The sequence below is a fragment of the Opisthocomus hoazin genome, chromosome 15 (genome assembly GCF_030867145.1).
Source record: "Opisthocomus hoazin isolate bOpiHoa1 chromosome 15, bOpiHoa1.hap1, whole genome shotgun sequence".
Classification (NCBI taxonomy): Eukaryota; Metazoa; Chordata; class Aves; order Opisthocomiformes; family Opisthocomidae; genus Opisthocomus; species Opisthocomus hoazin.
In genome coordinates this window covers 12,403,035-12,429,485 of record NC_134428.1, presented here as the reverse complement: position 1 = coordinate 12,429,485, position 26,451 = coordinate 12,403,035, and the positions used below count along the sequence as shown (strand labels likewise).

The 26,451-nt window shown below is 46.6% G+C and overlaps 1 protein-coding gene across 9 annotated transcripts in view; it reads left to right on the top strand.

Annotated features, from left to right (window-relative positions):
- Positions 1 to 5,284: 5,284 nt before the first annotated feature.
- The window catches only part of NPRL3 (NPR3 like, GATOR1 complex subunit), a 47,519-nt gene continuing 26,352 nt past the window's right edge, over positions 5,285 to 26,451 (top strand). Inside the window, exons 1-8 of one of the 9 annotated variants that reach the window (XM_075436272.1) lie at positions 5,285 to 5,371; positions 7,205 to 7,274; positions 8,195 to 8,306; positions 12,772 to 12,930; positions 16,221 to 16,350; positions 19,408 to 19,482; positions 22,374 to 22,527; positions 23,355 to 23,436. In XM_075436272.1, coding sequence (XP_075292387.1) covers positions 16,267 to 16,350; positions 19,408 to 19,482; positions 22,374 to 22,527; positions 23,355 to 23,436 — 395 coding nt within the window. In that variant the 5' untranslated portion in view covers positions 5,285 to 5,371; positions 7,205 to 7,274; positions 8,195 to 8,306; positions 12,772 to 12,930; positions 16,221 to 16,266. Of the gene's footprint in view, positions 5,454 to 7,204; positions 7,275 to 8,194; positions 8,307 to 12,521; positions 12,561 to 12,771; positions 12,931 to 16,220; positions 16,351 to 19,407; positions 19,483 to 22,373; positions 22,528 to 23,354; positions 23,437 to 26,451 lie in introns of those variants that run through there. The other 8 variants (XM_075436273.1, XM_075436274.1, XM_075436276.1 and 5 more) reach the window with 8 other exon arrangements.

Sequence of the window (26,451 nt, the reverse complement as noted above, 5' to 3'; positions counted from 1 at the left end):
CGTGTGGAAGGGTGCAGGCTCAGGCTCCTCGCAGTGAACGCTCGGAGTAGGTTTGGACTCGTTGCCCTGGCAGTCTTGTTTATAAAGAGGAAGGGGAGAGTGGACCTTGGCATCTGTCCACGCTCATTGGTCACTCCAGAGGCCCACCCATGGAGGTGGGAGACCCTTATCTCCCCGTGCAACAAAGCCTACTTCGGCAAGGGTCAGTGCGCCGGTCTCCTTGCTTGGTGGCGTTATCAGCTTCTTGCTTCTTAACGTAATGGCCATGTGGCCTGGATAAATTGTCTGGACACTTATTGATACATGAACAGAGATGTGGTGCTGGAAAATCCCAATGACAAGGTGTTAGGACACATCTTTAAGCTGAGGAGCATACGGACCTCAAGCGTAGTAAGGAGCTTGGAGAAGGATCTGCATTTTCTCCCTTGCTTCGTAGATGTGAACAGAAGACTCCGGGTCTTTCTGTGGCACGCCATACACATTCCAGTATCCGTGGCTGCCATATGGCCCAATATTTCATATTAAATTATTCTTAGGTAGTGCTAGGGACGGGCTGGGAGACATGCTGTATAGTTCAGAGGGGGAGCGAGACCCTGATTTTGTGGGAATCAGCCGAGATTTTGCCATTTGCTTCAGCACTGCCAGGACTTCACTCTGCCAGCATCTTTCAAAGAATCAGGGATGCACTCCACAATCGATATTGCTTAGAACAGCGACGATTCTTATGGATACAGGGAGAGAGCTTATGAAATGGGGTACGGTCCTAGAAAAAAGAGTGTGTGTGAGAAAGCCCAGTCAGACTTTTTTTTCCCATCACTAAATGCCTCGTAGTGCACTTCTTTGATTTCTAGCTGTGTGATCTTACTGTTAATTATCCCTTGTACTGCAAAATACCCCTCAGCACCGCAGCCAGTGCTGGTGTGCACTGTGCTACACGCTGGACACGCACGGGACAGCCTGGTCCCGTGATAGATGGCTTGTAGCTTCAGGGCATGGACACACTTGATGGGTGAAGGACCAAACAAGCAAAGGGAAGACCCAAAGTGTCAAAGAAATACCCGACTGGAGATGGTCGCTGCTGAACCTCAGGGAATGAATATCCTGCCAGCACGTGAAGCAGAGGTAAATCTCTCTGCCACCCTGATAAACCGCAGCAGCCGTACACACCACCGAGTGCTGGTGGCCGGGCACAGAAAGCCGGCTGCTACAGGCAGAGAGGTCAGATACTGCTCTCTGGCCAAACAGCCTTGCACACTTGTGTGGGGAAGGTTGGTATGTGTCAGCCAGATTCCTCGCCAAGATGTGTCTGTGTTCAACAGCAATGCTACCGACTGCTACAGAGCATGCTCCCCAGCCAACCCCGTCCCGCTAAGAGGGAAGCCCCTTCTAGGGAGCTAATGATACCTGGGTCATGCGTGCGTTGGGGTACATCCAGCCTGTGGTTACCTGTACCAAAGTAGCAACGCCGGTGCAATCACACCCGGTAGCCCCCCTAAATGTCATGCAGGAGCAGGCACCAAACTGGGAGCATCTCTTGGGAGCCTCAGCGCTGCTGGGCAGAGGAACATGACTGCTGGGGGGTGCTGGGTTCGGGAGGGAGCTGGGCTCTCGCGTGTGCTGTGCTTACGATGGGGGTTTCTTCCATGCCCTCACACAGGGAAAGATCTCTCCTCTCTGGGTAGAGTCTACAGCCCTTAGGAGTTCGTACATTCACGACGAATAGAGCCCACTCTCCTGGGGCTGTGGCTCTGCCACCGTGTCCTGGGATCAGGGGGGAATGAACCAGTGGTGCTAGAGGAGCGGTCAGGATGGGCTCAGGCAGCAGCTGCTGTATCCTCTGGTGTCCCCAGTGTCACGGTGGCTGCTGTGGCACCCGCAGAACGGCTCTGACCCACCCCTCGTGCTTTGCACTGGGCTCTGTATCTAAGCCTCTCTGCGTGTGATCTGTCAAGATGAAGCAGGAGAAACCTTGGGCTTTCCCAAAGAACAGGAACAAAGCACTTGATGCTTCTCGGTCTGCGATCCTGGCTGGGTTCGGTGGTCTTGTGTTATCATCCCCTCCGTGGAGGCCACCACCTTACCTGGGATCTCATGAAGATTGTGAGCACCACAGCTCCCTCCTCAGCCCTCCTGCCCACTGGCTGGGTAATTCGCTTCTTTTGGTACCTCACTTTGAGAGGGACACAAGAGAGGACCCACCTGTGACTCAGCGAGGACAATCGCTCTACCACAAAGAATATTCTCAGTGTGCTCTTTGTCCACCCTCCCTTTGGCAAATGCCATACGTGTCCACTGAAAACCTGAAGCTGACTCTGCCTCGCTACACAGAGGCAGTGCAGAGCGGTCTCCAGCTACAAGTGCCTCTGATGCCACGGGCAGCGGTCCTTCAGCCAGGGCACAGGAAAAGGCGATTCTCAGTTTATGCAGCTGAAATGGATGGAGGCATCAAGGGAGGCTGTATTCGTCATCCCTTGCTACGTGCATTTTGAAAAAGCTTGCAGTTTTCTCCTACAAAAAATGCTTTGAAAATAAAGATGTTGTTGGTAAGTATACATTTATGTAATGTTTTCATGCCCTTCCCAAAGTGCTGCCTCGTACATCGCCCGCTGCATGGCTGCATTCCAAGCTCTCCCCAGTGAGGTGCTTTTAATCAGCAGGTGCTTTTAATCAACAGGTGCTTTTAATCACCAAATCAATGTGTGAGGGGAGCATCTGTGATCCAGATATACCCAGGGATAAGGTGGAGACCACCAGGACTCCTTCCCATTTTTCTGCCCACTCTTTAACCTGAACACTGATCCTCCGTGATTGTAGGATTAAGGTCTGTGTAGACATGAGGATCAGAGTAATGCCCGCACAAGAAAGGCTCATTGTCACTGAAAGCTTTATGGAATACAAACTATCACAAAACCCAGAGCAGCCAAAAGATGACAATGGCTTGCTAGAAGCAGCTCATTGCCTGCTGGGATCAGGGCTGCGCTGGGGACGGCTGTGGGAGTTCCTTGGAAACGTGCCTGGTGGGAGAAGCGTGGTCCTCGGCCACGCACTGCAGTGCGACGTGGAGAGTGACAGTCCCTGTCCTTGCATGGACCTCTCAGCCAGATTCCTCCATCCCAGTGCTCCAGCTGCCCACGGGGTAGTGAGACATGGGGGTCCTGGCCTGAGCAACATGAGGAGCTGGACAACATGATCACTGGTGTTCCCCTGGTCACGGGGTCATTAGTGAATAACAGGACCGACAACGAATAGTCCCCCGGGACACCCCACCAGAGCTGCTGTCCTCTCTTGCTGCTGCTTTGTGTAGTTATGATTCATAAACCCGCAGCAGAACAGGCACCCTTGTGCAGATGATGGATATTTGTCATGAACCCGTGAAACGTCACCAAAGGCAACACCAAAGGTGGTTTTTAGTATGAAAGTGGGTCTTTCTTAATCCTGTTCCAAAAGCAGGCTGCCAGAGTTTCTCACTTTGATAGGCGGAAGCGAGCAACAGGCCGATTTGCTTGTTATAAAAGTGGGACTATAATTTCTGTCAGTCTTGGCTGTAAACCCGGTGGCTGATTGAATGTCCATGGCTCTGTGAGACCAGGGACAGCTTTCCCCACAGGCCTGTACTTGGCATGGGGACTGCCTCCCCCTCAAAGGGAATTCCCGTGGATAAAGCGGCAGGTATGTCTGCTCCAACTCTGGAAAACTTGGGGTGTATTAACTTTTGGAAATCTTAAAAGTAGAATCTATTTCCTGGCTCTATTCTTTAATTTCCTACCAGTTCGCAACACTTTGCTTTAACTAAACCACAGCCTCCATGAGCTGGAAATGGCAAATGGGTCTGTAATTTACTATTTAAGAAAGTAAAATTACACTTCGAAGCAGACACACTGGGAAATTTTAACATCGCTGCCCAGCACTGGCCCATGAGGGATGCTCTGCTGTGATAATACGACTGCTCTTTAATCACCCACGGACAACCCTCTCCCCTCAGCGACGCCTTCTCTTGCTTCAATTGTTATCACCAGCCTCGGGGAGCATGGCCCTGCAGGTTACGCCCGCGCGGTGTGTGCTCATCTCCCCTCCAGCCACCCGCCTCTGCCCCGCATCCCCGGGGGGAATTGCACGGCAGCATCCAGAGTGGGGATATCTCCAAGCATTCAAATATCCAAATATTGAAGTCAAACACAGATGAATTTACGTGCAAACCCCAGGACATCCTCTAACATAACTGCTGATAATTTTCTGACCTCAGTTAAATTCCAAATAAGATGAACGCACCAAGCCAGCTGCCAGCTGCTACTCTGACTAATCTCAGGGCAGGAGTAAATTTAGAGGAACCGCAGAGCGAGTTGTATTGATGCTCTAAAGCATCCTGAGATCTTGTGATGACCGGGAGAAACAAGACCAAGCCAAGAGGTCTCCCAGCCTTCCATCGCCGGCCCCCGGCGGGCACCCTGCCGTGGCCAGCCCACCAGGACCAGCGAGCACTCGCTGCCCATTGCCACCAGTTGTAGCGATGGTCCAAACTCGTGATGGCTTCACTGGCAGAATCACTAAAAACCACCCAGGGAGGCCTGTGGAAGGAAACAGGGACTCGTGGCCCAGGGCTCCGGCAGCCCCTGTATGGGGGCTCCATGGCCAGCACCATGGCTGGGGGGCCCGGGGGGCCACCACACGCAGGCTGGGTGCGTGGCTGGACTGGGGACACTGGGCTGAGCTGGCTGTGGGCGGGTGGAGCACTGGAATAAACTGTGGGTGCCAGGAACTATAAGCCATGTCCATGGGCATGGGAAGTACCGGTCTAAACTGGGGACACTGGGCTGATTGAGGGGAGTGCTGGGTGAGGGGGGAGTGAGGTGCTGGGCTGAACTGGGGACACTGGGCTGTACTGGGAGACAGAGCTTTGGGGGTGTGATGTGCTGGTCTGAAATGGGGGCACTGGGCTGCACTGGGGGACAGGGCTGTGAGGTGCTGGTCCGCACTGGGGGAACTGGGCTGCACTGGGGGACAGGACTGTAGGTGTGTGATGCGCTGGTCTGAACTGCGGGCACTGGGCTGCACTGGGGGACGGGGCTGTGAAGTGCTGGTCCGCACTGGGGGAACTGGGCTGCACTGGGGGACAGGACTGTGGCGGTGCGAGGCGCTGCCCAGCGCTGCGCTGCGAGGCGCAGGGGCCCGGCCGCGCTCTGCCCGCAGCACCGAGCCGCCGGCCCCGCCAGCTCCGTTCCGCTCCGCTCCGCCCCGCCGACAGCCGCCGCCGGGCCCGGGGGTCGGGCGGAAGCGGAAGCCGTCAGCGGCCTTCCCGGGGGCGGTGCGGGGCTGGGCCGGGCGGCTCGGCGCCGGCATGGGCGAGAGCACCAGCCCCATCAGCGTTATCCTGGTGAGCTCGGGCAGCCGCGGCAACAAGCTGCTCTTCCGCTTCCCCTTCCAGCGCGGCGCCGAGCACCCCGCCGCGCAGGCCAGTAAGTGCGCGACGGCGCCGGGCCCGGCTCGGGCCGGCCGGGGGGCTGCGGCTGCCCCGCGGGAGCCTCCGCCGGGGACCTGCTGCCGCCCGTGGGGCCTGCTATCCCACACACCCCGCTCACGGCCCCCGTGGGGCCTGGCACCCCCCTCCAGCCTCACACCCTCCGTGGAGCCTGGCATCCCCCTCACACCCTCGGTGGGTCCTGGCATCCCCTCACAGCCCCCGTGGGGCCTGGCATCCCCCTCACGCCCTCCGTGGGGCCTGGCATCCCCTCACGCCCTCTGTGGGCCCTGGCATCCCCTCATGTTCTCCGTGGGGTCTGGCATCCCCTCACAGCCCCTGTGGGGCCTGGCATCCCCGCTCACGCCCTCCGTGGGGCCTGGCATCCCTGCTCACGCCCTCTGTGGGGCCTGGCATCCCCGCTCACGCCCTCCGTGGGGCCTGGCATCCCCTCACAGCCCCCGTGGGGCCTGGCATCCCTGCTCACACCCTCCGTGGGGCCTGGCATCCCCTCACGCCCCCCATGGGGCCTGGCATCCCCTCACAGCCCCCGTGGGGCCTGGCATCCCCTCACGCCCTCCGTGGGCCCTGGCATCCCCTCACACCCACACTCCCGAGCGGCCTGGCATCCCCTCACGCCCACACCTCCCACCCATGTTAACTGCACCCCATTAGCACTGGGTGTTGTCACGGACCGGTGCCCCGTTGCTGCTCCCGGAGCAGCCGAAGCGGCGTGGGTTTTGAGAGCTGAGGCAGGGTGAGAAGTGAAGGCACCAGTCTGAGAGAGGGGATTCAGAAGACACTGAGCGAGCTTTAACCGATAAGGGGTACACACTGAGCAGCTTTAGTCCCTTGTGGTGGATAATGGCGTGGAGGTTTCATTTCTTCTGGAGAACAGGAACGCAGAGCCGTTCAGTGCCAGCCGGCTGCTGTGGAGCCAGTGTTGGTTGTGCCTCTTCCTCCTACACTCCCGATCCGGGACAGTGTGCAGGGTGGGAGTCTGCGGGGCCTGGTGGCAGGATGGCTGCACCCACCGCGCTGCAGGCAGGGTCCGCGTCCCACCAGCCTCGCCGGCGGGCGAGCATCTTGGTAGCCTAAAGGTGCTGCGGCGTGATGAGGCCATTTGGCTTGGGTCACTTGCTAAGTGCTGTGTGTCATGAGAGGTTTGACACCCCTCTTCAGGTTGTGAGTCACTTTTTACTGAGAGAGAATCATCTTCAAAACCCTTTTTGTTCTTATAGGTAAAACCTGAAAACGTGGGGTATTTTGGCTGGCTGCTTCCCACCTGCCGCCCTCCTGCTTTTTGCTGGTAAAAAGATTTCCATACCTGTGACTGCAGGAGGGCCTTCTGGAGCGTTATTGTTGTCCTGAAACCTGAGCGATAAGGAGGGAAATGCGTCGATCAGGATTTTATTTTCCACTCTCTCTTGAACTGCAAACTGTTACCTGGCACTTGAGAGAAAAGTTGTTTTTGTGAATGATTTGCTTTCCCCTCTTTATGCCCTGAGGATGTAAACCTCTCTCTCCTGTTTTTTGAAGAGTTTTTGAGTGAGAATAGAAAAAACAATATCTGGTACTTCTGCCTAAAAAGGAAGGGACTTTCTGCTTTTCATATTTTAATTCTTTTTAGATCTCTGTTGTAGATAATTTTAAAAAGTGCACTGACAAGTATTCTCTTAATGCACTTATTGTAACAAACACCATCAGGAGATTGTTCCTTGAAGAAGCTGTCTTTATTCTCTGTTTCAGATAAACCGAGGAGTCGATACGCTGTGAATAGCTCTGGTGACACCACAGAAGATCAAGATGGAGACTCCAGGTAGGGGAGAACATTTCTCCATGCCTAAGAGTTTGAATCAGAGGAGAGATGGCCTCTTGCTCTCTTGCCTGCTAGTTCAGTAGGCAAATTCTCTCAGACTGTATAGAAGATGACCTGCCAAAAAATACCTTAACGCCAAGTTGTGGGCAAATTAGTGCTTAGTAATGAAGAATTTCTCATGAGCGAGTGCTACTGAATCTGTTGGTTTCTGGGCAGGGTGTAGGTCAGGTATTTTGTGCTTGTTAGAAAGGCAATATTACTCTTTCAAAGCTAGGTATTAATACTTTGGCAACATTCTACTTTACCTGCCTACCTCTGACTGGATGTATTATTCAGTTGCCTCAAATTCTTCCCTAGCTTGTGTAGTTGTTGTATGGAGTTGCTGTGCACTAATGAGTAACTAATCTTGTTTCTCCAGATATAGCTGCCCGTGTGTCTGTGGAGTGAAACAGTAGCTCAAAAGGATACTGAGACTTAAAGACAGTTTTTCAATTACAGGAAATCAGTGGGTAGCAAACACACTGAAAAAAGGCAGTGTGTTATTCAGCATGCATGTACATACGACTAGACCCTCTTTATTTATTTTAGGAGTTTTGAAATCTGCTGCATCTTTCTAAATTTATCAGATATCAGACAAATTTGGGAAAGAAAAAGGTTTTTTGCCTGTTGGCCCGTAGTTCAGTTGCAGATCTTCTTTGTGATACATGTTTTAATCTCCAGTATTACTAAAACGAAGTAGTTGCTGCTCTTCTGTCATAGAAATTAAAAGAGAAGTACTCATCACTGGCCCCCAAAAAAGAAATTTAGATCCCAGCCTCACAAAATGTAAGCTTGTTCTTAGTTTTATGGCTGAGAATGGTTTAGCTGAAATTAAAATCACCCATGACAATAAATGTCATCAAATTCATGTGTTTTTCTAGGACTGGGATCTTAGGAAATCACATTTGGATTGCAGTCACGTGTAGCTCTTGCCTCTTCTGGTGTCTCTGAAACCTTCAAACGCAGCATTCTGTTGGGTCTCCAGCGAGCGCGGTAAGGTACAGGGCACAGCTTCAGTGGGAGCAAGCCATGGTTCTGCGCGTTTGGTAACTGGTGAACAGTGTTTCAGGCTGTGCTGCGGACGGCAGCTAGTATGCACATAAGGGAGGCTCCGTGCACGCGCTTGCTGGTTATCTCAGGGATTTTGTTGATTGCTGTTCAAAACCCTGGCTCTAGTATTTCCCTAGATAGATTAAGACAGTGTTGGAACGGCACCAGCTTCTGCTGTGTTGCCTCTGCCGTTTTGGCAGGTTGGACAAAGCGCTTCATGTGGAGCTGCGTTTGCTGGATGTTGCCTGCGCTGCTGAATGAGTATGTGGCTACTGCAGCGATGCAGGAAAAGCTTTTATCATTTCAAGTTATGGGCGGATGAGAAAACTGCTCGTATTTTGCTGAAACTGGTTATAAGTAGACGGGATGTGCTGGCATGTAACCTACATTAAACAAAGATTTAGATTATTTCATTGTAGGGGTGTCCAGAACTCCGGGCTTGAAAGTTAGTGTTTAATCTCCTGCTCAGGTATTTGTTATTAAGCTCTTAGTGTTTAAAAGAATTTATGATCTCTTGACTGAGGTCACTATGCGCAAAGTATCACAGGTATGAAGTGTTGAATGGAAGAATAGTAAGAGAGAAATCCCCCTCTGCAGTGATGGTCTTCAGAAAAAAGAAGTTGTCATTGGTACAGTTTTGTATATAGCAATGGGTACAAATTCCTGCTGCAGTGTCTGCACCTGATGCTTACTAAGGTCAGTGTTTATAAACCTTGTATCTATTTAGATGAAATTAAGGTGTCAGCCAATGCCTGTCTGTTAGCAGACAGAGGCCAGGTGTTGAGGTTCAGCACACTGCTTGTGCTGCCTACACAGCTGCGCATCTGCATTCAGAAATTCAAAGACTCTTTCAAAATTGTCTTTGTTTCAAGTTAGTTTGTTGAAAAGCTTTTTCCCAATACCAGTGTAACCAGTGTTGTTACTCTACTGCATCCCATACAACTGGTGTAGCAACTAAGTGTATCCTTCTCTCCAGCGATAGCAGCTACTAGAAGAAATTCCTGATGCTCTTTATGTACTAAGTACTGTTAATTTATATTGGGCAAGAGGAGGTTTCTTGGCAGAGTTAATATCTTTCACTGGACTTACTGATACAGGTGGAAAAAATACGCAGGTTTTAGGTACACAGGCCCTTCTTCCAGCACAAAACAAGAAAGAATCTTCCAAGTGGTGTGCAGCAGGTTGCTCCGGCTTTTGATTTGTGTCAGAGCATTTTGGGAGTAGCAGAAGCTGGTGCCTGTGGAGCAGAAGAGATTCTAAGGGGAGAGTGGAGGCAGAAGGGTGCACATGTCTCGGGGAGGGTGAGATGCATGCGATTTCTGAACTAGGAAAGGAAGGAGTTTAACTATCATATGCTGTAAAACCAGTATTGTCATTGAGCCCGTGGGGTTTTTTTCCCCACGAATGTTAAGAATTTTTGCTCCCAGGCTCCTGTTTGGAATGTGTTTTAGATTATCCAGTTGAAGATCAGGCTGGAGAGACCAGGAATGGAGCGACTGGGTTTGTGAAAGCCATTCCCATTCCTCCAGTGGCAGCTCTGCCCCTCTAGGTTCATTCTTCTGCAGTGCGGTGGTGCCACGGTTCTCTTCCCGAAACACTCGCTTCAGTGGTGCTTGGAGAGATTTCATCAGCATGGAGTCCAGTCTGTTCGCTGGTGGGGTGATTTTTTGACTGGAGTTGTCCTCGGTGGAAGTAATTTATTAAGTGGTTTCGTATTATTTCTGGAAGGCTTCTTCAAGGAAGAGTTGGCAAAAAGATTCCTTTAAATCACTGCATTTCAGCAGCATCTGTGAATGTTTTCGGTGGCACAAACTGAGGCTTCGGAGCGGGCAGGCTGCTGGGTTGAGTTGATGGTGTATGGCAAGTTTGATAATGTGAAAGGGTTGGGTCTTTCCCATGTTTTCATGTTCAGTAGCAAAGGTTATTTCAGATTTATCTTGTTGCTGCAATAGTTCTTACGAGGGTTGGATTAATCCTTTTTTATACTGGATGTCTGTCTCTAGTTTACTAGAGATCTAACACCAGTTGTATCCTAGATGAGGTTCACTATTGCTTTTTTCCTAAGCTGTTGGAACCCAGATCAATTACTGTTGAGCAGACCTTTCCTGGAGCAGTTGAGGTGTACAGATTTCTTTACGGCCTCAGAAAGGACAAAATTAGATCAGTTTAGGTGCCTTAACTCTCCATTTCCGTATAGCATATTTGTATGCATAATTGGATTTCTTTTCACCTTCAGCCTCAATTTCCTGGTCATTGTTATGCTTTTTGGTTTTTATAGACAATTGCAGCCTATTCATGACAATCCTGCCTCTAGGTCACTGGTGTGTATTTGCTTGTATTAGTTTCTGCTCAATGGAGCTGTGTGTTTGGGTCTTCAGAATATAGAGTTTTCTTCCTTTTAAAAGCAAGTCAAGCAGCAAAAGTGGCTGAGGTGTGTTGATGGTGGCCATGCAACAAACAGGTATTCAGAAGATACTGTCGCTGTCAAAACACATTGCCTGTCAAGTGTCCCTCTTTGCTGTCTTCTTCTCAGCCATTCATGATTTGCTCTCTTCAAAAACATCCTTCAGTTTTTGAATGTATTACCAGGTATACACACCCCTCACAGCTTATGGAGGTGCCTGCCAGTCTCTTCCCCCACCCCAAAAAAAAGTGAGGCAATTGCTCTTTTGAAGCCGCAAGATAATGCTTTGTTAAATTGGTTCTAAATGGTTTTGTAGGTTTTCTGAAGGTGGTATAGTCAGCAAGCAAAAATCCTAATGAAGATGCGTGTATAGTAACATATGTTACCCCAGACGCTGCGTTTTTTGATAGCATAACTGCCTAACTGAAGGAGGTTTAGCAAGTTTGACAGCATTGATGTCATTAATTGGCCAAATGCTTCTGTTATAAAAAAATTCAAGTTACTGACAAACAAGGACTTGAATGTCCCTTTCTAACAAACAGTAGTTCTCCTGTGATAACATTTCTGTATCCTCTGTCCCCCTTTCACTGGACTCCAGTGTTCTTCCTTGTATTTGTTCTGAAAGGCTTCCTTTCTGTCAGCCCGTGCTTTTCCATTCATCCATCCATCCCTTTAAACACCCTTCCTGTAATATCACCCACTTTGTGTAGTTTGACATTTAGGATTGCTCTAGGTTCCCTTTTCAGCATGACCAGTAGAAATCTGCTGTCTTTTTGGATGGATAATTGGAGGTTTTCACTTTGTCTCCCCTTTCTAACGTGGACAGTATAAAGCTTTTATCAAATTAATTTTTCAGTATATTTAGGAAATTTGTTTTAGGAAACAAGTCCTTTTTATCATTGTTATTTGGAAAAAAAAAGCAGTTGACTGTTAAAATAGGTGTTTGTTTCTCTGATGTAAAAGTGAGTACAGCTGATAACAGAGCCTCGCTCTGTACACCTGTTGTAAAGAAGGTTGTTAGGTTCTTTGCCTTGGAAGCTTTTTCAGCTTACTCTTCTTAAGATTTTGCTTATTGCCTGGGGCAGACAGAGATGGAAAATGACTTCATGCTTGTGCTGTGAGTCTGGCCAGACTTATACCTATTGTTTAGATCCCTGGGGGGAGCAGCAGCGGCTCTGTGTGCAAGGCCCTTTACAGAATCCTGGCTGTGCATGCAGCAATAATCGTTTGGCATCCTGTTTTTCTGAGTTTTGTGGGTATGGAAGCAGCAGAACCAATTGTGAAGAGCTGTGGGTCATTTGGGGCTGCATGGGATGTTCTTTTGGTGAAAACGCTAGTAGTAGTCTAGAAAAGAAACTGAAGTTTAGAATCTGCTCTAAATCAGACTGCAACCTCTTCTATTTTCTCTTAAGGTAAGCATGAATTAAAAAGTGCACTGTAAATACAGCTTTGTAAATGCAACATATTGTGAGAACACATTACAGCAGCCGGTGTTAGTGAGAGGACTAAAATGCCTTAGCCTGTTTTCTCTGTGTTGTCAATCTCAGCCTGCAATATATCCCTGGAATTCACCTACCATTAACTTTTCGCTCTTCTCGATAGTTGTATTTCCTTTACAGGAGTTTAACCCTTAATAGTTCATCCTAGTTTTTAATATTATCTCTTTTTTTTTTTTTTATTTTGTGTACTTGCCTCGTTTATTTTTTTTTCCTGTTGTGTTTTGTTTTGTGTTTATGGCCATGTTCCCATTTCAGAGACCAATGTCCTCTAACTGATGAGCAATTGGTTTCGGGGTAAGACCAAACGTTCTAAACAATCACCTTTGTCTAGAGTGGCTTTCTTTTCTCACCATCCTTTTAATTGTGCTTTGTTTCTGGTTTCTGTTGTACACCGAATGATGAGATAATTATATGCTAAATCGCAATGTCTGTAGGAAACGTATTGCTAAAGGTTTATGCTAGGTTAATTACAAAGGTCCTACTAACATTTCTGTGCTTCCTGTAGGGTATCCAGAATGGGTGTGGTACTCTCCCTTCTGTGAACTGAAAAAAGTTGTGATCCTCCAAGAATGCAACAAGTGTAGCCTTGGCATTGTAGTTATTCCAACAAGGAGTCCTAAAACAAATGGATTTGTGATGAGCAATGACTTAAAAATATAGATCAGTGAGTAAACTATTTAATCCCACAGTAATTACGGAGACCTCTTCAGAGACCTGGTTTTCAGCAGCTGCGCTGGTTGCTTGTTCTGGGTGCCCCACCAAGCGAAACCGAATGACTGCATTGTACCCCCTTTGTGAACGTGTGGAGCGAAAAGCGCTTATCTCTGCCCAGGGCCCCGGGAGTATTAAACTGCATCTCTAGTCCCTGCTTAACATAAAGACGCTCACCTAGCTACTCAGCTCCCATTCTAAACTACTTCAAAGAAGAATTCTTTATGAAAACCTTGCTTTGGATTCCTGTGGCATGTAAACAGTTATCTGTTCTTGGGGAAAAAAATAATTTGTGTTTGAGATTCTTTTCCCCCTCCTTTTCCGCGTGCTAAAGCTAAAGTAATTGTTGTTTCAGCTGGGTTTCCGGAGGAGAAGCTGGTGACAGCAGTCGATCTGCACTAGTGTGGTCTGTATCCTACTGCTGGATTGTCTGCTGTTGCTGCTATGTTGAGCTCGTGATAGGAGTGGTAGGATATTTTGGGCAAATCAAAGCTTTTGTTTTTTGTATTTAGTTTCTGCCTGCTGAATTTCTTAGTACAGGGGAGGTTTGCTTCCCTCTGGATATCACGATGCTCAGACTGATCTTATGAAGGAAGGGACTGTTACTGCCCAACTGCGAAACCTAGTCTGCTTCTAACAAAATCCTGGGCTCTGATAAGTCAGTATTTTTAGGTCATCTTAATACACCCCAGAGATTAGAAAATAAGTATTAAAATATTTGAAGTAAAAGTCTTATTTTCTAAGCTGAGATGATGAATTGAAATGATGGGAGTAATATATTTGCTGTCCCTCAATCTCCCAATCATCCTGAGGTCTAAGAAATGTACAAAGTATGTAGAGCATTGTGGTGGTGGGGAACCCAAACCAGCAAACCCAACAAATCTAGGCTGTCAGACGAGGAGAACGGGGCTGGAGTCCAGGTCACTCTTGGGAGAGCCTGCGGTGATACCAGGTGTTTGTACCCTCCGGTAGCACCCATGTAACCCGTCTCAGGGTCATCTGTCCTAAGTCTGTCATCTGGCTGCAGTGGCAGCTCTCTCGCAGAAAGAGGGGTCTCTGCTAGCGAGGAGATACCGAGGACTTTACAAAATCAACCCTTTTAATCTCTTCCTCCCCGCAGAGACACACGCAAGGTGGGGCAGACAGAGGGCTGTTAGTGCTTGAGGTCTCCGGGAGAACTGCTGAACTGTTATGGTCAGCACCACATTTATCTCTTAAAAGATACGCTGGTGTAATTCCTTGTAAAAGTCAAATCTTAACAGTGGTGAAAGTCATCATAACGATCAGTTTTCCAGCTTCCAAGGTATCCTTTGCCAAGGCTGGGGGAGGGAAGAGTAGCTCAGTTCTTACCAGCAAGCAGGCATTTTCTAGTTTACCCTCCTTCTCCCTTCACCCGCCAAAACATATGCTCGTTTTGGATCCCTTGCTGTTACAGCCTTCCTGGCTCCATGATGAGCCTGTTAACGAACACAGCTGAACAGGGCAAAAAGAGGGGGAAAAGCTCGCTGCTGTCATGGTGACTTTTTTTCCTATTTTGAATGTGATCCCCAGGGACTGTCAGTCCGGGTCCCGTTTGAGGATGCTTTGCCCTTTCTTCACGAGCTCCGTGTCTTTGCACAGCTCATTGCAGTGTGGTGGCTGAGGAGTGTGGGCTTGGTGGCCCCGGGAGGCCCTGGCTAGTCTCCCCATCTCTCTGCTTGCCCTTAGCTGTGTTTGGAGCAGAGCAGCCAGGAATTTGGAAGTTTGTACAGATCTCCTCCTTCCATAAGCCAACCGTAAGCAGCATGCTGTGGTCAGGATGACCTGTTTGTACAAGCACCAGGGGCTTTGACAGTTTGTAAAGCCCCTGCGTTGTCCTTCATCTTCAGTATATGTAGGTCTGATGAAAGAAATGTTCCCTGGGTCATATGCAGATGGATACACACAAGAGACCTGGCTGTATCGATTTGTCTTAATTTCTGTAGTGCTCCATAACTCACTCAGAGTGAACCAGGAGTATGGTACATTAATTCCTTCTGTGGGCATCAAGGGCTCACTTGTGGCCGAGAGATAAGGTGAGCGCAGCACACACCCATGCCTGCCCTTTTCTCTGAGTGATACTGGGTTATCTGGGATACCTGCCTGGTGGAGGGGGATGGTCTGGCAGGGACACACATCCCTGAATGTAAATAAAGAAAAGGCAATAAACATTTGCAGTCTTTAAAAACTGGTCTCATCAGAAACTGGTTTGAAATTCATTTGGTTCAGTGGGAAACTCCGAGAAATCAGATGAGGAAAGAACTTGCTAATACCAAACCTTGCACTGCTCCTATCCTAGAACAACAAGTTCCCCCTGGCAGCTGACTGAGGTCCTCTGCCCTGTGGATGTGAACTCCACTGTCTCAGGGGACACCCTGAGGAAAACAAGGGTTTGTAGAGACCAGATCAATGTTGCAAGGCCATTGGAAAGAGCAGTTGCAGAAGTCCTCCCTTGTCACACTGGATTCTTACCGCCGTTTCTGCAGTGGTAGCTGTCTTTCACAAGGCAGACTCCTTGCAGATGCTTGCCCTGCTGTCTCGCAGCTGCCTTCTTCCCACCGCTGATCCAGAGCAATCCAGTAACACCGTGGTCGGTGTTGGGAAGAGCCTGCCCTGTCAAGAATTTGTCTCAGTTTGGTTTATCAAATGAGAAAGCCCAGGTGAGGCCAGGCAGCTCTCGGAAGGGTGCTGGTGGTTGATTGACCACAGGTTCAGATCTGTTAAGTGAGTAACTTTGAGTGTCACTGAAGAGATTTGGGAAAGGAAGGACAAGCATTGGTTGTACGTTTCTTCTAATTGAATCAGCTCTTTCTTGCCTTCTCCTCTGCCATACTGGGTGGCTTAAAGATCTCTGTTGTGCTTGAGTGACAGGCTGTGTCGATATGTAGTTGCTTAGTAAGTTCATTAACCTGCAGCTAAATCCAGGCAATGGCTAACTTGAGCTGTTTTTATATTTAAGCAAACTGCATCTAATCTTTCCAATGTATTTTGCTGAGCACATAATTAAATAAGCATGCCCCTGCAGTCTTTGTCGTGAATGCTTCCTGTTTTGTAATTGTGATGATCTGAGAGATGTAATTAAGGGGTTCTTAATTTTCCATAATTGGTGGTACTCCAGGTGCAGCAATGTAGACACATCTTACAATACTTTAAAAACTTATGAGTTAAATATTCTGGGGGTATGCTTTGTGAAAATTGTAATAACTTCTATTTCTGCTCTTCAAGGTTTTCAGATGTCATCCTGGCAACAATTTTGGCTACCAAGTCAGACATGTGTGGCAAAAAGTTTGAACTGAAGATCGACAATGTTCGCTTTGTTGGCCATCCCACGTTGCTTCAGCATGCTCTTGGGCAGGTACGGTGCGAGGTCCGCTCTGGGGACCTGCCTTCTTTACGAACTACCTGGCTTAGTTGGTGGACTTAGAATTCCGGATGTGCGTGTTGGCTTTTGATCCTGGTTTTAATTCCTGATACTCAAAGCTGTCTTTTGCTTGCTTCCAGATAAATACAGTGAGGGGCAAACTGAGGAGGCTGTGTCAGTGATTCACAGAAACCCTGTCCTGGTTACTGTAGTAAAAGGAGAACAGCGTGGGTAAAGAGCAGTGACGCAGTCCAGCTCAAAAGCTGTTTCTCACCACGTAGTTACTGCAAGTTAGCTTTTTAGCACCTCTAATTAGTATGGCAGTTAAAAAAAGCACACCCCAAACCTTCACAAATGCTAGAAACTGCTCTTACTGGCACTGAGGATTATTCCCAAGCCTCGGATGGAACGGGTAGGATGTTGAATGAGGTCTAAAATTTCTTGTGGACAAAGTCAGGCTGCTGTTTGCATTGAGACCTTGCTCTGTGGCCTGTGTTGTAGCTGCTTGGAGTGAAAGCAATTGCCACCCAGGCTATGGAAAAGGTCCTGCTTAAATCTGGGAAAGAATTTACATGCTTCTATGTGCAGGATATTCCCTGTCCCATTCCTACTTCCGCATAGACTGTAAGAAGGAACTAGGTTTTGGTAATTTCTGAATCCAACACTGATCTCTGTCACTGAACTGCTTTCATCTCATTTTTCATCAATTTTACTAAATCGTTCATTTTTTCAGGAAAAAAATCTGCTTGCCAATTCTGTCCTCCTTTCTATCTATAATTAGAGGTGCAAACAGATTGTAGGCAACTACTGCTTGATATTTAGAGGACCAGACTGCTTTAATCCAAGTGAGGAGCAGGCCTCAAGCATCAGAAGATTCTAGTGTTCCACTTTTGAAACTCAGTTGTGAGTGTGCAATAAATGTGACGGAGGATCACCAAAACTCCATCCTGAAATGTTTAAGCTGTTTTGGAAGACAGAATTCAAGTGTCCCCAAGTTATGCAGGTACATCACCAGCCCCAGACAAGACAAGCAATGAACCAGGCCCATGGTCCGTAGAGGTACTCCAGCCAGGAGCAAAAGGAGGTAGAACCAGAGACAGGGCTGGAGGAGAAGGCTGCAATGTCCTTAACCAGGGGTTCATCCAGGAGACAAACTACCTACCATGACGCAGGTCGAAGGTCCATCCAGGAGACAGGGCTGGAGACAGGCACACCTACAGCCCCTGGGCTGAGCTTAAATGGGGCTCCAGGGCCAAGCTTAAATGGTGCTGCTGGGTCATGGGGTGTGTGTGGGGACTCAACTGGGGCTGGTCAGGGCCATTAAGACCTTTTGGTGCCCTCGGGGCCGTGACAGTGGTGGCCTGTTCTCACAGTATCAGATTCATTTATTTTGCTAATCTTGTCTGAAAGGCACAAGTTGCTATATGTGGTGTAAATGAGTTTGAAATTTTGTCTTTGCATTTTTTCACCACATGTTATTATACATTCTCTCCACCTTCCAGCCGGTTTTACCCTAATTGCATAAAATGTCTTTTCATTTTCAATTTGTCTAAATAAAATTGTGTCTGGGTAAAAAATAAAAAATGTTATAAAGTGCAGTAAACACTTTTTTGTTACTTCTTGTACTTCTTTTTGGGTGTGTCTTATCACCCCAGTAGGCACCCCAGAACCTTCTAGCGTCCAGAAGCTTCTAGATGTGGCAGCTGTCTCTGCTAGTTCATTTGAGTCTAAATCTGGGGCCTTTTCGCGGTTAGGAGGAAGCTAGATGGAGCTCCTTTCCCGTGGAGCAAAGGCAGTGACCGGAGTAACCTGACAGTCTCTGGTTTGGTTTTCTTCGGAGTTCATGCTGCAGTAAGTTAATCCACAGGAGAGCTCAGCAAATTCTTACATGAGATTCAGGAGTTACAAGAATGTATAATATACACGAATATTTAATCCCATGTGCCAGACCGACTTTTATGTAACAATATTCTGAATTGTTCAAATTCTTTCAGCATTTTCTTTTCCAGCTTATCTTCCTTCTTTTTTCTGGACAAGAGGTGGTACGAAATGTAGCCTGCATCCCAATTGATGTTAATGGTGGTAGTTTCTTTGGTTTTAAGGAAGGAACAGGATCAGTCCCTACACTCGGAAGTGCTTTTGAGTCTTTATTGAAGTTCACATGACATCCTGGAATCTGTAACTCCAGAACAAATAAACAGGGTAAATAGGCTTTACCCCTCTCCCACCGCTGCTTTTTTGATAGAACGTCACTTACGCTTTAGAAATAATAAAAACAACCTGGCAGGTTATAGCTGTTGTCCCTTGGGATTGCATGGGTGTTCAGCAGGGAGCTTCCGAGGCGGCAGGAACGTCCTCTGGCTTTTGTGCTCCATCTTGTGGCGACGCTTGCTCGATTCAGAGTTGTCTGTCTTGGATGTGCAAATTCACCTTGCTCCTCTTGGCTTCCACTGTTCCTTCCCACCAGAAGGTCTGTACCTGTGTTAGAGATGGAGCACTCTGCTGTGGAAAGAGTAGGGAGGACTGGAGAATGTGTTTGAAATCCTGCAGGAAGGGAAAATCAAACCTTTTATTTTAGTACTGCAGTTTTAGAGTGTATTTTTTCTGATGAAAGCAGCAGCTTTTAACATAATGCAATCCAAATGAGGATTTTAGGAAAGGAAAGAATAGATATGGTTTAGTTAACAATATATATGACAATTGTGCTAGGGAATTTAAACCTAGGGTCCCTAATGATGCTAAAATGCGATAGTAAAGACACCTGGTAAGACTGCTGTCTTCACTGATACTCGTTTCCATGGTCATGACCAGAATGCTTTGGTTTAAGTCTTCACAGCTTCTCAGAAAAGGCAATGTTGTAGAGTAACTGTGACACTAAAAAAAGTCATAGTTTTATTTTTTACAAGCCAAATTTGATGGTATGATTTGATTTGTCTGCTCTCTTTTCTTAGCAAACTTGTTATTTGACTGACTTTTTTTATTTCCCCCCTCCCCTTTGTTACTGGATCCAACTGCACTGGCCTATGGGATTTTGTAAAAACTGTTTTTCAGGTATCCAAAACTGATCCCTCACCAAAGAGAGAGATGCCCACTATGATTCTCTTCAACGTGGTGTTTGCTCTAAGGGTAAGCACTGTCTTCATTCCGTCTGACAGTGGGGTGCACTTCGCATGCGTAAGTGAATGCAGTAGGCTCACGTTCCAGTAATCTCTTGTAAAACATTCGGTGTCTGATTTCATTGGGATAGTTCCATTTGAAACAACAAACCTAAACAATGTAGAATACGACACTGACAAGTGGTAAAGTTTTCCAGCCCAGTGGAAAACAAGTTCGGTTGTTCTCTTCAGGACATTTTCTAGGGTTTTTGGTTTTAAATATCCAGAGTGTAAAGGCACGCAAGAAACCACTTTGCAAAATAGATAGTGAACCCAGTTGCAAGCCCTGTATGTGTCTTGTCTTCAGTTATTAGTGAGCTGGTAACGCGCTGTGATTTTTCTAGACCCTGCAAATGAGGCTTGCCCAACAAAACTGTGCAAGGAGGCAGCCTGGGTCTGACTGTCCTCGGCGTCAGATGCCGCGCTCTGTACATCACTGCTCTGCTCCAGCCCAGGATAGGACCCGGTCCATACAGCTGCACTAGCACGTTGCCGAGCCCTTGGGACTCCAGGCAGCTCGGACCGTGGTGGTCGGTTCTGCTCCAGAAGCAGCGGCAGCAGGCAGCATGGACAGTGGCTTGTGCTTGGCCAGAGTCAGGTCCCCACCATGGCCTTGGTCAACCCAAGCTTGCTCAGTGCAGAGTCATTCAGAAACCTACTCTGGCTCAGAATGGCACTGTTTTGAGCCCTTAACTCATGTTGTATGATACAGAGACATGTGGCTTTGCTCAGTGCCTCTAGGGTTTCTTTATAATTAAATGGACAGTGTCTGAAAGCTGCCGCCTCTGAGCGATGAGATTGTTGTTAAAGGGAGAGTGCCAGGGAGCAGAGGCTGTACCATTCTAAATGAGAAGAAAGTACAAGTGAAGAATAAGTAGGTTTCGATGCTCAGCGAGAACCTGGAGCAAATATGTAGTTTTTGCTTGGAATTTTTTTCAGGCCTGTTCTATTGACTAGCTGTTGGTATCTGTGTTAAGGGATCCTGGCTTGGCTAATTAGGTGGTATAAAACCTTAGAAATTTCATTATGTTTGAGCGTTATTTGATTTCTGAGCTCTGGCTTTCTCTTCCCAGCCCACAGGCTGCTTCTGTGGAGCCACCATATTATCTCTGTGGCATGTAAACATATGAAGAAACATTTTAAAAACAAAAGAGGGAGTTGCAGTAGCTGTCTTTATGGAAGTGATTGATTTTTGCTTGACTGGATATAATGTCATGAGTTAAAAGCCTCCAGCTCCCTGCTTGTGAAAAGACCTTTTTTTTTTTTAAATTTTAGCACTAGTACTTTTCTTGCCACTGGCCTTCTGGTGGTGACTAACATGGACATGGCTACAGTCCGTATGGCTTATCCTCAGTCGAAGAGGGAAGTTTCACAAAAGGCAATTATCACAGCAGTCAGTCTGAAGCAAGCCAGAAATTGTTCACTGAGTTCTGCTGGGGATCCAGTGTTGTAGTGCGTTGGGACATTCATGGGTGCATTAAGAGACATTAGCTTCAAGAGTCGTGATGTTTTGGTGTGTTGGTAAAGCACCATGCTTTGGTTGTAGGTAAGCGTGTGTAGATGCGCACGCAGACAGAAGCAGTCGTGCATGTTGAGTCATGTGCAAGCAGAAGTGTTGAAACCAGTGCTCCTTCATTCACAATGTTGCAAGGGCTTGGTGAAGTGCACTGAAGACTATATCTAGCCCACATTTTTCTAGAATCTAATTTCTAGTGGTTCTCCTAGGAAAACTTGCGCTTTTTTTCATTTTGGCACTGTGATGATACTGATGTAGTTGTGTGTGTAATGCAGCAGTAAATCATATTTGCCAAGTGAGACACTCTTAGTTTGTAAAGAGCTGTCAGGTTTCTGGAAAGTGCTATGCAAGAAGCAAGTGGAAATTTTTTCCTAGCATGGTGTAGCGCACTGCAGAGGGTGGGTGGACGCATTCTGAGATAAAGATGAGAGTCCATCTGCAGTGGGCAGACAGAGCAGGCAAAGTCCCAAGTGCTGTAATCAGCACTGATCCTGCTGTGTTTAAGCTTCAGGGTTACCAACGTGTCGTGACTCAGCAGGAACAGTGGAATCCAGAAACGATGACTCATGGTTTGCTAGTTTACATGCCAAGTTATCACTTGCTAGGACTGTAAATTCCTTTAAATGTCTTAACAAACATGAAGCAGCTGCTGACTCAGACTGGAGCCACCAAGTTCCCTGCCCCCCGTCAGCTGTGCTTGCACGATAGATTTTTCCAGAACTTTCATTCTGTGACTTGCACGAATGCAGTGTTAGTAATAAGCCACATTTGTGAAATATTTGGAAACTTAAATCCAAATTCATTCTGATTTGGGATCAAATTGTTGATCACATGCTGGTACTTCTTAGCTCGTTACTGCCTTGTCTGTATCGAAGGCAAACATCATTACAGCAACATGGAGAGAATGGGCCATGTTGAAGGCACTGCAGTCCTTGTACTCCCCGGGAATTTAACCGGAACATTGTGATATTCGGCCTTTTCAAATAGCTGGACACTTTCTTTTCTCACTGTGTGAAATTGAGTTCTTTGATCTCTCTGCTAGCAAAAGGCCCAGTACCAGCTGGAAAAAATGAGACAGATAGGAGTGTGATACTCCAGGTGCTGTGTTCATTTGATGCACAATGCATTGGTAGATAAGCTTAGAAATCCCTAAATCTCTCTTTAACTGTGGACATCTCTGAGCTTCTGCTTTGTTGCTGTTTGAGAAAAATCCTTTCTTTTGCCAGTTGCCAAAGAGACCGAGTTTTGGTATCAACTTCAGATAATTATTTTGATCCATTGGTGTAGTTCCATATATGTGATTGTGGTTGAATGACCAAACTCTTTCTTTTCTATGTTGCCTGTAGGCCAATGCAGATCCCTCCGTGATAAACTGCTTGCACAACCTCTCCCGAAGAATCGCCATAGTCCTGCAGCACGAGGAGCGGCGCTGCCAGTACCTGACCAGGGAGGCCAAGCTGATCTTAGCGATTCAGGATGAAGTGTCTGCCATGTCAGAAAGTGAGTGCTGAGCTTGGCTTTGTGCAGGAATATGTTTGTCCAGGAGCACTTTTTCAGAAAAGCGCTGATGGTGCCACCTTACTTCTTTTGTGGCTGGGATCAATATGAACAAGTTTTGGTGCTCTTTAGCATTCTGACAGCTTTTGACTGCATTTTGGCTCGTCCAAGATCACTATCCATATGCAGAGATGTCAGCTTTAGAAATGAAGTAGCTTGTTGACTTTCCTCGCTAGCTTAGTTCAGTGCGATCACTGGAGAATGTGCACTGAACCGTCACATTTGGATCTGCCTGTCGGGCTGAGACGGAAGAAATCTTATGTAGCCTGCTTCACCCAACCGAGAACAAGTTTCCCACGCTTTAATGCTGTGTGCTGAGTCGCCAGACTTCTGGTGTGGAAACTTCACATGTTGTTGCCATGGCTAGCAAATAGTTACAGAGCATTTTTACAGACTGTACTTCAGAGCAATTTACTATAATAATATGCTCTATTTAAGGTGATCTCTATCCGACAGTGATGCATCATCTTTAATGCAAGCATTAAAAATTAAAACAAACATGTATAAAACCAAGAACACTTAAAATCATCACTTGTCAAATTCAGTTACATGTGCTTAACTGAGTCGAGGTTTAGGAGAAGTTGGCGATATTTCCATATTATTATTTTAACACATAACTCAAGTTGTTGTAAAAACTTTGAAAGATAATTGTAGATTAAAAAGATACGGATTCTGTCCCTAAGATACTGGTTGATACCTAGTGGGGGAAGAGGAAACTCTGTTTGCTTTGAAATCAGTTGTTTGCTTTCTTCTTTTGAAAATTCCCGTAGCTGCAGAAGGGCCACAGTCACCTTTTCATCACATCCTACCCAAGTGCAAACTGGCCAGAGATCTCAAAGAGACATATGACAGGTAAGTGTGGTTTCCTTCCTGGCTCATAGTATGCTGCTTCTCACCGAAGCCTCTTGGCCTTGTCCTTTAGGATATTATCCACCTCTTCTTGCTGCTGACTCATTGAGATTTGGGTTTAGACCAGGTGGAGCAATGTGAAGGCTAGCTGTCAGGTGAAATTTTTGCAGAATTGCGATCCTAATCTTCACCTTCATCTCCCTTTGAATATGTTATGGTTCTTAAAAGTTGGTGATGTCTGTCACAGCTTTAGGAATTATTTTTTTCTTCCTTAGCATGAAGGCATGTAATGAGAAGTGAATTGTAGAATTGAAAAGTGTCATAATACGAATATCATATCACTGTAGAAGTCCTCTAACGTGCAGCTAAGAGAAAAATGCTGCATCTTGCACCGATGGCAAGTCAGATACTGTTCTGGCTTCGTTTGGTTACACTGTGCATGCCTGGACAGTGAATTTGGATTAGCTGTTGAGACTTTCAGCAGAATGGAAAGTGTAACATGCTGCTTCTTGACTGGATTGAATGTTCTGGCAAGGATTTCAAAGGAGCATGGAGTTAGTGTTGAATTTCAGCAGGAGCCGGCACCAGCCTCCTCCAGCGTAATTCTGCTCCGACAGCTTGTCAGCGCTGACTCCTCTTGCAGAGCAGACACCTCAGTTCAGGAGATGCGCGTGGTGAAAGACCTTCACAAAAGAGCAGAGAAGGTTTTGGTGGAGAGGAAGATGATATGCTCCTGGATTAGGGTGTTTGTCAGGGATTGGAAGAATTACTCTTTGAGTACCTTGATTGACTGTGGAACACATTATATGATATTAGACAAACCCTTTAACCTCCCTAAGATTGCGGTTCCCTTTGTACAAAGGGAATTTTGCAATTGCAAAGCCCTGTAAGGTGAGGCACTGAGAGCCTAAATAATTTGGTGGTTGCAAAGCACATTAGAAAACTTGTAATAAGCTGTTCTTCAAGAGCTGTGAATTTCAGCCTGTTTGGAGGAGATGTATATTGTTCGATACAACTTTCACAATACCCATACTAAATTTAAAAATAAGACACTTTTTATGTAGCCTGTAATTCTACTATTAAACTTCACCTACTACTTACTTTTCTTTGTTCCTCTAGGGCTATGTATTTGTGAGTGGGCAAACCCTGCTCATGTTTCCGAACGTTTTAGTGACACAGTGACATCTTGTGGCACTTAGCTATGGGCGGAGGAGCGTACAGCCCAACCTCATGGAGGCTGCTATGACCCTTCCGTGAAATCAGGAGGAATAGACGGACCACGGAGAAACATACGTTGGTGCTGCCCCCAGGTGTAAAGCAAGGCAGTGCCTCCCTCATTTAGGAGTTGTGAGTCAGGGAGAAGTGGTGCAAGTTATATTTTGATGCTTTTGCATGACATTGTCATAAGCAAGTGTAAGAAATAAGATGTTGGTAAAAATATAACATGTCTGTGCATTTGATTGGAAAGCTCTATTTAAGAGTAGTTAACAGTTTGTTGGCTGGCTGGGTAACAAGATGGTGTTCTGCAGTATTTTTCCATTAATGCTTTATATGAGAAAATAGGAAATATGCTTATTACACCTGCAGTAGTACCTTGCCAGGCAGGCATAGAATTAAAATAATTTTTTGATCAAGTAGAAGAGATGGTCTAGAAATAGGATTTTTATTCTGCAGCTCCGAGATGAAGGATTCCTGAGTGGCAGCAGCTCTGGATTGAAGTCTGTGTGGTCCTTCATGAAGCGAGGGTTAGTTGAAAGTGACATGGGGTTGCAGAAAAAGCAAATAGAGAAGAATGTGTACAGTAAAAGTCTTGTCTGTAAGAGGGAACCAGTCCTGCTCAGGATTGTAAATCCCTTGCTGTAATGGATGCTATATCCAGTTTTGGACACCACATTTCAAGAAGGATTCAGGCCACCTAGAGAGTGTGGAGGAGTGAGAGAGACCTAAGAGGAAAGATTGAAAGATTTGGTCTGTTTCTTTTGGAGGAGAAGAGACTGCTGGGAATGGTAAGTCTTCAAATGCATGCAGTGACAAAGTGCAGTTTCAAATTTACAGAGATTTCTGGCATAGCCTTTGGCGTAGGGGAACAGCATAGTAAAGTTGAATTGCAGATGGGAAGGCAGCTCTCCGTTTGAGATTCGCCCAAGGCAGCATTTCCTAGTGCCTGCTGATTTCTGCAGTTCCAGTCGAAGGCCTCTTGACTGGCGGCGGTTGCTCCAGAAGTGCTGTCCAGCCCTTGGTTTCCTGTAGATGGTGCTGAGGTATTTCAGGCAAGACCCGACATGTCCCTCAGCGAGCTGGCTTGTACAAAACCACAAGCCTATGAATCTTTTTATAGTTCAAAATGTCCCTTGCATTTTGAATGAAATGCCCATGTTTTATAAGCCTGGAACCAACAGCCAGGTCGTCTGGACTGTAAAGCTATTGCTGCTATAATAAAGGAGCATTATTAAGGTCACAGTTTAGAGGTAATCAACATCTAGTTCCTGGGACCTTTTTTTACTGTAATGGAGAAAATTAGAATGCTTCTTTTTGATTAGTTCAGAAAATAGATGTGAGAGTCTTCGTTCATCTTGTCCCCAAACTCCAGCATTGGTGTGGAACAAAAAGCAATGGCTTTAGGACCAAGGAAGCCCAGTTGCCAGTACCTCCAGCACTGACATTTACCAGTGTTACAATGGCTGTCTCTTTTAAACCAGTGTTTTCAGGCAATGAAGACAGCTTTCACCAAGTTTTATCTACGACTGCAGATAATATGTTAGCTTGGTACTAGCTAACTGCCTGCCTGTTTTTAGCAAACTTCTCTTATCTTTATATTGGAATAAAAGTGAAAGTAGGAGGATTGGATAGTTTGTTTCTTCTTTTTAATACACAAAGAGCTTTTATACTTTTTTAGCCTAGTGGAATTTAAACTGAATGGTAGATCTGGCCTATCTCAGCAGCTCAGGGAGAAGTGGAATAATTATATGAGTTTTCATGAATTATTAGATATGATTTGCGTGGCTGTACTGTAAAATA